Consider the following 9,734-nt stretch of genomic DNA (forward strand, 5'->3'; position numbering starts at 1 on the left):
CCTGTTACCTCACGTGCTTGTCACGAATTGTCACAAGGACCACGGTATGAATGAGGCCTATCTTACGTTGTGGCGTAGTTCGCGTTCATCATGATGGGTGGTTGACTGATCTGATTTGATAGCGGCAAATAGTGGAACAGAGCATCTGTGGTGGACAGGATTGGGATAGACGAATACACGAGAGGCGCGTACACAAGGCTCTGTCTGTTTCTATGTCAATTCCAACGATTTGATGTCGACAAGATGGGTATCTGCTGTTCGGCTTTTTTTCTCTCTTTCCCTTTAATGTCCGCGAAGATCGAGCCCTATGTAGATAGTAAATACAACGTGTGCGTATGTATGATGGGAACCGTCGCAGTTGGAGCAGAGCATCGAGGACACGGCCCGGGTTGGCGAGGTGTTTCAAGCGTCTTTGGGATACAGTAAGTGGCCGAGAAAGAGCAGAAGGTACAAATACAAGAAGAAGAAAAGTCACCAGAACCGGTGCGGCGGACTTGTAAGAGCAGGTCCCGGCCATTGAAGGCAAGAGGAAAGAAGTGGAGGACGGTGCAGGTCAGCGGCCGGTACAGTCAGGTAGCCTGGGGAGGTGTGGGTAGTCAGCAGGCGCAACAACGGGGAAATGGACAGTCAATCTCCTGAGTCGATCATGAATGCATGACTCCCTGACGACATCTCCAAACGTGTCGGCGCGTGTCATGGGCGGATGGCCCTGCCAGGGGTGCGTGCGGAGGGCGCTCGCCGCGGACCCGCCCCAGCTTGCGCTGAAGCTCTGCATGCTGTCTGCGGCAGGTAGTGGCGTACGGTCTCAGGAATTAGCCGACATGTCGGGCAGCGGGCGTTGTCTGCGCGATGGATGCGGTGCAGGTGGTGCTGTAGGGGTATGTGTCAGTACGTAAGTTAGCTGGAACAGGTGGCGGTGGGTCACCGACTCGATGGCCAGATGTCCGAGTCCTTTCGACCGCATCGTGGGGTTGATCCGACTCGAGAGTTTTGCGTTTCGCCGGCGGCGTGAGCATGGAAAGTCGCCTTCGCAACCTGCCGTTCGGCTTGATGGGTTACCTACCCCTGATTCAGCGTACAATACGACAGTATTCCAAGTGAGCTGAAGAGTCTCATAGAATCGCACATAGACTTTGAAGTCTTCTATCTTCCGCTGCCCCCTCGTCGATCTCGCCTCCCCCCTTTACTTTCATTCTCATCATGAGCGTCATGAACGTCGCCGATACTTTTGGTGCAGAGCTGATTGGAACGTTTATTGCAGCGATGTAAGCTTATTGTCACTTCTCACTTGGTGCGCTCCACGACCTAAACGGCACCACTGTCTCTTCAGTCTCTTCGGCATCACGATCCTTCAGACATTCATTTACGTTCAAAACCATCCTGGTGATGCGAAATGGAGCAAGATAATAGCATGTGTCCTATGGTGTGGCCTATCTCTTGCTCGATGACGCAGGAATCAATGTTCACCATGCCATATGCAGTTCTCTCGACGCCATTCAACTCGCATTTCAGTTTCACGTCATATACTGGAATTTGTTTCTTAATTCAAGCATGCAGAGCCCCACAGTAGTTGTATGGAGTTACAAGGTACAACATATTTGTCTCTTTGGAATGCCCTTACAATCAATTGGGTGCAGGCGCAATTAGTTATCGGGGTGCGTCGCCAGTAAGAAGCTTCTATTATATGTTCACTCATACCTTTAATCGTCAAGTAGTCGCTATGCATCATGTTCGTGCAGACGTGAGTGATGCAGATTCTCCTCTTGTGACAATGCGAGTCACGGCAACTCATGTCCGCAGGCTGTACGCGCATCGCATCTGGAAATGTACGTTGCAAGTTGTTGCACATCTACTCCGGGTTCTTACTTGGGATTATGCAAATGTCACAGTGGATGGCTTATTGCATAGTGATTCGCGATTCCGCCATGTACTGCCTCTATTCGTCGTAAATAATCGGTCTCCACATATCTCATCAATCGGGTCTGAGACTTTCATTTGCAGACAGGCTTCGTCCTTGCAGGTTATGGTGAGTTGTCTTTCTACCTCTGGTCTCATAGTATCTGAGACTAGTTCATTATACAGGAGGTGGCTCAGGTAAGAGCCCCAATGCATCCGTAGCATCATACTAACAAGAGTGCATCAATAATAGTCTTGTGGTATGACCTGTAAAGACAATTCGGCCCTTTATAATATTCTTGTCCTCACGCAATATATACAGGTTTCGGTTTAAAAATGAATCGATAGCTCAGATGGAGGACGTAAAGGTTAGTCATATCAGACGATAAGATACATTTTCATCCTGTTTTGTTGGGCAGCTGGTACTTTTTTAGCTTACGGCCCATCTTCTGCGTCACAGTTGATGGTTTATCTACCAGCGTCTCTTTATGGTGGTACGGACGTCATCATCGCCATCTCAATGTGCTTTCTCCTTGCTCGTTCGCGCACGGGATTCCAGACTCAGTGACGTTTACAATACTTACTCACATTTCGACGAGTCTCAATGCAGTTTTCCGCAGATCCGACTTAACTATTGGGTTGCTAATGGTGTTCATATTAAACACGGGTGTTCTCACGAGGTATGTATTCTTCGACCCAGTATATAAGTAGTTATTCAACGTACAACTGGCAGTGTGCTAGCTCTTCTGACCATGATTACCGTAAGTCAACGACCGAGCCTTGTGTAGATTCTCGTTTACGCTTTGCGCCAAAATTATAGGAAGCCGTGTGGCCCCGTGGACTTGTCTTTGCCGCAGTCCAGTATCAAATGACGGAATGTAGGCAGGCGTCCTCCCTTTTGTTGCCGTGAATGCTGATCACATATATCTGATTTTATAACATTAGTGCATATCAATTCATTTTTAGCCCTGTAAGGCTAGATTTGTTCTATCAAACACCTGGCTCACATAACAATAATCAGGCTTAACGCACGGCGATTCCTCCGCCGTCGTCGGAAGGCACATATTCAGTTCCATCAAGGAAATGGCCTATCGTCGGTCGGTGCCTCACTGCCATGTTTCATTTCATATAGTCCCAAATCGTTGCCGACCGACGGGTCAATCGTCGTGGCTACTGTGCACGATAGCGATCTAGGCTCACCTATTGAAGTGCATATCGCGCGGAGTCTATCCGCTCATCAAACTCACCCTGAGGATTCCATCGGCCTTGCACAATGACACTGTGAGTCATGCGACACATACTTAACAAGGTTTTTATGAACGTAATTTGCAGCTTGATCCATCAACCTAAGTGAACACTTGCGACACCCCTCGTGTATGTGTAGCTGGTTGTAGATCAACAATTCCGCCATCCTGCTAGCCGCAGGACTCGCGTCGAAGATGTGCGCAAGCTTATTCCATACGTGCACGCTAGGACCATATTCGTTCACTATCTCCGAGTGCAGTCCTCTGTACGTGGCTCCGTTCGAAATTAATTACGTGCATCCATGCGTGGGCACTCGGGCTCACAGTATTTCGACCCTGATCTCACGTCGCACCAATGGGACAGACTTCGCCAGTGTGCCAGCCGTGTCCACCAAGTGATATTACACGGGGGGTTGAAGGGCGGCCATCGTGGCTCTGCTATGGTGCGCGTTGCCAACCTATTGGGTGGACCTCTCTTCCCAAACCTCGTGTATTTGAGCTGAAAATCATGCGACTTTGAATTGAACGGCAGTATAGCGGAAATGATTGTACCAGTGGCCGTTCAACACTGTCATCTGGCGATTCACTACGTGTGTAATTGGAGCCCCACATCTTTCACATCTGTCGCATCTCCCATCTGACGCGGAGTGCTGAATATCATCCTGCCAAAGTTAGCGGCACAGTCGTTTCATGCTCAACACGTTGATTTTGTGGATTAGTATTCATTAATGACGACCAGCTCGGCATGCCACTCGAGCAGGTTCTCTCTCCGCTCCGTCCCCTGCATATTCTGCGTATCATCGAGATCAGCTCAATATGGACCATCTCTCTCCTTTGCCAAGCTGCATGACATAGTACGTGCCTGGCCAGAGCTCGCGAAATTCCACCTGGGAAACAGGCACTTCCTACACGGAGCCCTCTCGAGCTGCGTCCGTATGCCCGCGGCTGCGCTCTATCAGTGACATCTCATCTGAGCCGAATCTGAGTCTCCTGAGTTTCCACACGGAAGCTTGAGGATTCCAACACGACACCATCGTGGACCCCTGGGCGATCCAGGACTTCGCACAAGCTAGGCAGCAATCGTATACATACCGTTTTCGAAAGTGGTAGCACGTTCAGGGTTCGAGAACAAGATGGTGGTATCCTGTGCGTGGATTGAGACTGACTAGGAGATGCCTGAGCGAATCAACGAGTGCCGCTGCTTATTTCCTGTCAAATTGAACGCGCCGAACATTTGAGCGATAAAAGACGGGCCAGTGTGCTTCGCGACAATGCGCGCATTAGTCGTCCAGGCTTCAGCTCTAGTATGAACACAACAGCCAAGCCGGGGGCAATACGGTATATGATGCACGCAGCACAAGCCGTGCGCGGCACGTTTGAGCCGGATTCCCGCACTCGACGAACCGATTATGCTTAAATTTTGAGGCTATCCAGGTGTCAAGAACACGGGCGCAGAAACACATATGTGTCTAGTGACGTACCTTTCGCTGAGCCGTGCAAGATACTCTGCTCGCGCTCGACAGGTTTATATTGTAGGCCAGCTTGCGTTGTTTACAGACTGAACTTAGACACGTTGACGGGAACGCGCGCATACAACCAACGCTGGAGGCCTCTAGATATCCGCGAGCGGATTATGCTTTCAAGGCAGTGCGTTCGAAAAGGATCTCACGCCAGAGTATCCAAGACATGGTGCGAGAATGCCTCGCTAATTCGTGCGGCGTGTGGAAAATGGAGAGCTCACCCGAAATCTGGGAACGGAGGTGCCAGAAAACCGTTGTGTTCAAGGGGGCGACAAAGCTCATCTGAGTCGACTCTTTGAGGTTGCAAATGGCTGATAAATGCGAACTACGCCAGAAGACACTGAGATTTCAATGGAAGACTTTGATGTCAATTGCTAATAGGACGTTTATCCGCTTCCTGAGAAGAGCTGGACGCCTACCAGAATGGCTGTCATTGACTCGACGCTGGCATTCTCACTACGGTAGGAGAGAGGGCGACAGAGATGGCGTGGGGCTACGCTCGCCACGTACGGCGGGTTGTCGGCCACATCTAGGTTTCGGAGCACACTCGAGGAGTCTTTTCAGGTTATTGCAGAATGAGGCTCACAGGGCGGGGAAGAGACACTCACACAGCAGCCCGACGACGTGGTCTATCGTCCCCATCGCATTGTCCTGCTCTCCTCCAGCCATAGCAACTTTGCGCATATATAGTATGACGTGCTGGCGGAGTATGTTTAGCTCATGGAGGACAGGCTCACACTCGGGGGGCTGTCACTACTCCCAGTCAGTGTGGGCCGAGCACGAGCGGGAGTCGAACGTACATACATCCACTCCTTCCACGCAAAAACGGACGGCTCCCAAGTGGCAGTCTTCAGACCGCCAACCAGTGCCACCTCGCTACATACTCTCCTGGCTTTGCCCGCTATTTTCCTCGCCCTTGACGTCAGCTCCCTGAGCACCGTTTGCAGGCCCTGGGTCAGTCTATTGAGATACTACGAAAGAATTTCGAGTCAGCTACTGCTCTAGCTGCGAGTGAAAATGGATTTCACAGTCAACTTACGAGTCAGAGCAGGTGAGTTTCAAGTTCACTGTTGGCCGTTTAAGCTGTATATTAACGGCGCACTGGCAGCTACTTTCAGTCTCTACAGTCGCATTCGCCATGGGACAACGCCTAGGGCTGCCGAAGTGGCGTACCAATTCTCATATCTCCTATGAGAGTGATGGACGAGTCAGAAAGAGCCATCGATGCTGAGGCAGCGTCGGGCGGCTGGGGCTTCTTGGCGCCCGAAGAGCCTCCCATCTTTCTCCTCCCATCACCATGTGCGGCTGGCTTTTCCTCGATATTATCCTCGACCTTAGTCGCTTAGAGTTCAAATGACCGATACGCAATGGGGATGCATACTTGCGACTCAGACGACATGCAGCGCGAAATTCACCATACGACTTATCTGCTTGTCAACGACGTCGTCTGGTACTGGCTCTGCCATGTCGACGGGTATAGTTAGTGAGATAATGTATCTGGGGGATGGTGAGTAGTGTTTAACGTACCAATAGAATGTACCCGAACGCTTCAAATGTAGCAATTCCAAGCCGAGTACTATCAGACCTTGGGCTAGCGACAGATGTCCAGATTTTAGCTGCAGTAGACAGCACTGGCGTGAGAAGGTGCAGATGAGGGGGCGTCGGTGGAATGGCCCGCTCGGCCAAAAATGAGGTTTTTTTGCTGCTAATGCGGAGAAGTCTGTATCGCCCATGGTAATCTCTAACTGCCTCAGATAGACTTGGTCTTCGAGAAGGAGTGGCGTTATGGGTGAGTGCTATGAATCGTGTATCTTCTCCGGATTTGCATTCCGAATATCAGTTTTACTTATGCAGACAAAGTATGTCTTCCAACGAGCATCCGTAGAACTACTGTGCAAGCCGATAGGTCACGTCTAGATATCATCCCTCTGCATTTCAACAACTGCCATGTACCCCCGGCATTGCCATACTTTCGTAATCACCAGACCCGCGGTCCTCGCCAGCGCGCTGAACTCGTCCGGCGTGCGCTCCATCGCGTTCAACAGGCACATCATCGTCATATCTAGCGTATGTGAGAACATGTGCGCAGATCCGTAGTTTGCGGGCAGCGGCCACGGCGCTGACTGCAACCCGGATGATCCAACCGTCGGGTGGATGATTTGGTCTGCAACAAGGATCCGCGAGGCAGGAGTCATGGCGTCCCGGAGCATCTTGAGGATCGTGATGCATTCATTATCGGCCCAATCGTGCCTGTAGACATTGACCACAATTATTGAATAGGACTCGTTGGGGCCGAAGGATTGGATGTACTAACAAAATGTATCGCATCAGGTATATCTCCGCGCCTGCAATCGGTTGCGGTGTAAAGAAATCATGGCACATGAACTGGACGCGATCTTCTTCCATGGCTTTGGGGAAATCTTCTGACCATTTAATCCGAGCTTGGGTGAGCACATGCTCCATGTCTTGTACGATGAATTTCGCAGTCGGGAGTATCTTCGCAAGCTCCAAGGACATCGAACCTCCAAATTATCTGCGTGAGCTGTTGCCCATGAAAATGGTAAAACCGGGGCTGCACCTATGCCACCCCCGACATCTACAATTGTTGACCCATCTAGCGTGCCCCACGGATAATCTGTGGAATGCAGGTCAGTCAGAATTTGTGCTCTCTGAAGATTGGCCGTCAAGCTCACCGCTTAACAGTGATGGCGCATGTAGCTGTCCAAGCCCGGCGAACGCAAGCTGGTATATCTGTAACTCGGGCCGGTGCACTAGGCTGCCATCGTGAGCCTCCACCTTCTCCCCCAGATACTCGAACAATGTCTGGTTGCTCCCGAGGGCTTCCTGTAACGGGCTTTCGCGCGGTGCAAGCGAATGCGTCTTAACGGGATCCAAGAGAACCGCGGGAAGTTTCCATGATGCAGGGTAGTTTACCTTGCCGCTGAGCGCGGTATTGTCAGTGCACTTTCCTCCTCTCTGGCATCCGCAGCAGAACGGAGCAATCTGTACAGCGGAAACTTACGAGCTGATCAACCAGTTCTGAAACTCCTTGTTCCCGACGATCACCCGGGTTGTGAAGTTGTTGGCGAAATGGAGAGGCTTAACCTCCGCGAAGACGTGAGTCGAGCACAGGCAGCGAAGCAGATGCACTTTGGACCCACACGCGCACAAGACCGGCGAGCGTAAGCTTCCGTGCAGCACGTTCGCTAACGAACCAGGCAAGGGAAGTATACTTACGAAGCTTTGCCGCATTGATCCCCGTCCGCTGCCCGATCTCCTGCACGGACATCCCCTCCTGCGCATCTGCCTGCGCGAGCATGTCAAACAGCCCCACGTCCGCAGCTACATGCAGCGCACGGGCAGGCATGTATGCGGTGGTCACCTCTGAGAGGCGTTCGAGCGGATCCTGGACGAGCGCGACGCACATTCCGCACGCACCGACGAGCGTGCGCCGCGCGTCGAACAGATCGCGTGGTGGGACTGTATGCGTCGCGGGTCCTGGGAGCACGTCGGTGTCGGCGGAGGCCTCCCAGTGCTGGATAACGGTCTCGGCGGCAGAGGAGAGGAGGCGCACGAGCGCACGGAGTTGTTCGACCTTGCTGTGATTGTTTGGTATAGACATTTTGGTGGGATGGGAGGATTTGGAGGTAATAAGTACTGGGTGTTGTCGAGTGGCCCCCCGAACTTATCGTTCTTTTGTAGCTTTGATACGGCCGGTACATTGTCCGCGCCGGAGTGATCTCGCCCCCAGATGTGTCGAAAACATCGCCGGAGCACGAAAATATTGTACTGTCTGATGCATTGTGTAAGTCATACTTGGGCCTGTGACGCTGCTCAGATTGGCTTGCTGTGTTTCATGAGTCCTCCACTGTACCTATCGATCGGCGATATTGGGGAGAGCCTAGCGACTGTGCGGTGTGCATCGGAACTACTGGTTGTTAGTCGGCGGCTCAGCGTTGGATCTCAGGGCCACCCGTTTTCATGTAACTGGGCCAGAGCTCGGCATGGTTGAAGGATGAGATCTATGAGAAGCGCGAGCCCGAGAGGCCGCGCTCAACATTGACGCGGAAATACGTCGGTGTTTCAGAGTCCTGCTTACCGTCACCGTAGTGTATGATTTGAATGGAGGATAGAGCTCCACCGAGTGCTAAAGTAGCTATGGTTTTCATAATCTCAGACTCAGTTGTCTTAGACCTACGAGGCAGCACGCACGATTCCCAAGCAAGTTCTTTCCGTTGCATCTGTGTGTCATTGACATCTACTCCCGTATCGATCTACCCCCTTGAACCACCGAGCTGCACGATGTAGCGCTCGCCTAATCAAAGCTCGGGAAATTCGACCTGGACGACATAAAGACGGACATGCATTGAACATGGGACCCTCCATACTCTGCTCGAGCTAGCTCGTGCACCTCCCGGGCCATGGTTACATGTTGTCATTATACCTCTGATGGAGCCTTTGCTCGCTTCTGGCATCGATGGCACACATGGAATGTTACTGCATGGCTTATGTATAGTTAACTTTCCTCGACAACCTGTTTCCAAAGCTGGACTTGGATCATCTGTGCAAGTCCGACCTCTTGCCGGGATCTGCAAAGTTCCTGCATAAAAACTGACCAGTGTTGCTAGAAGAATTGAGATAAATTCGTCGTTGAAGGGACAGCCCGTAGGGTGAGTCTCAAATGTACAAATGGAGGCTGGTCATTTCATGTGCCTCTTCCAGCAAGACCATGGCTTGTTCAAAAAGAGTGGGAAATTTGACGTAAAGAACTTCAAGGAGCTTAAACAAGCCAACGAGTGAAGCTGCATGTCACATACCACCTCCCGTGAAAATTGATGTGCCCAAGATGAGTGAGTTTTGAGACGAAAGCGGGTACAGTAGCCGATAATGCTCGTTTAGATCCGTTTGACTGTAACTCAAAGGAGTAGAAAGACAACTGGAAATGACGCAGTGATTCAGGGGCCACACATAGCGGCAAAATCTCGAATACACTCTGACATCTGGGTCCTGAGTGCTCTAAGAACACACACAAGATTGAAGGCTCAGAGAATCGCCTAGCAGCCTGACGATGTGC

The 9,734-nt window shown here is 51.4% G+C and overlaps 2 protein-coding genes across 2 annotated transcripts; one reads left to right on the forward strand and one right to left on the reverse strand.

Annotated features, from left to right (window-relative positions):
* Positions 1-1,200: 1,200 nt before the first annotated feature.
* On the forward strand, positions 1,201-3,173 carry FIBRA_08696 (uncharacterized protein; the record flags this gene model as incomplete). Its single annotated transcript, XM_012330328.1, has 15 exons — positions 1,201-1,265; positions 1,331-1,423; positions 1,482-1,587; positions 1,638-1,655; positions 1,716-1,741; positions 1,801-1,826; positions 1,890-1,945; positions 2,002-2,026; positions 2,083-2,094; positions 2,376-2,460; positions 2,517-2,576; positions 2,630-2,657; positions 2,717-2,774; positions 2,842-2,866; positions 2,918-3,173. The coding sequence occupies 15 exons, from the start codon at positions 1,201-1,203 to the stop codon at positions 3,171-3,173; spliced, it is 939 nt and encodes a 312-aa protein (XP_012185718.1).
* Positions 3,174-6,573: 3,400 nt separating this feature from the next.
* FIBRA_08697 (uncharacterized protein) lies at positions 6,574-8,282 on the reverse strand (the record flags this gene model as incomplete). The annotated part of the gene is made up of 6 exons (XM_012330329.1): positions 6,574-6,910; positions 6,975-7,182; positions 7,239-7,295; positions 7,354-7,601; positions 7,683-7,765; positions 7,830-8,282. The coding sequence occupies 6 exons, from the start codon at positions 8,280-8,282 to the stop codon at positions 6,574-6,576; spliced, it is 1,386 nt and encodes a 461-aa protein (XP_012185719.1).
* Between the last annotated feature and the right edge of the window lie 1,452 nt (positions 8,283-9,734).

The sequence above is a fragment of the Fibroporia radiculosa genome (assembly GCF_000313525.1).
Source record: "Fibroporia radiculosa TFFH 294 genomic supercontigs, scaffold2058, whole genome shotgun sequence".
Lineage (NCBI taxonomy): Eukaryota > Fungi > Basidiomycota > Agaricomycetes > Polyporales > Fibroporiaceae > Fibroporia > Fibroporia radiculosa.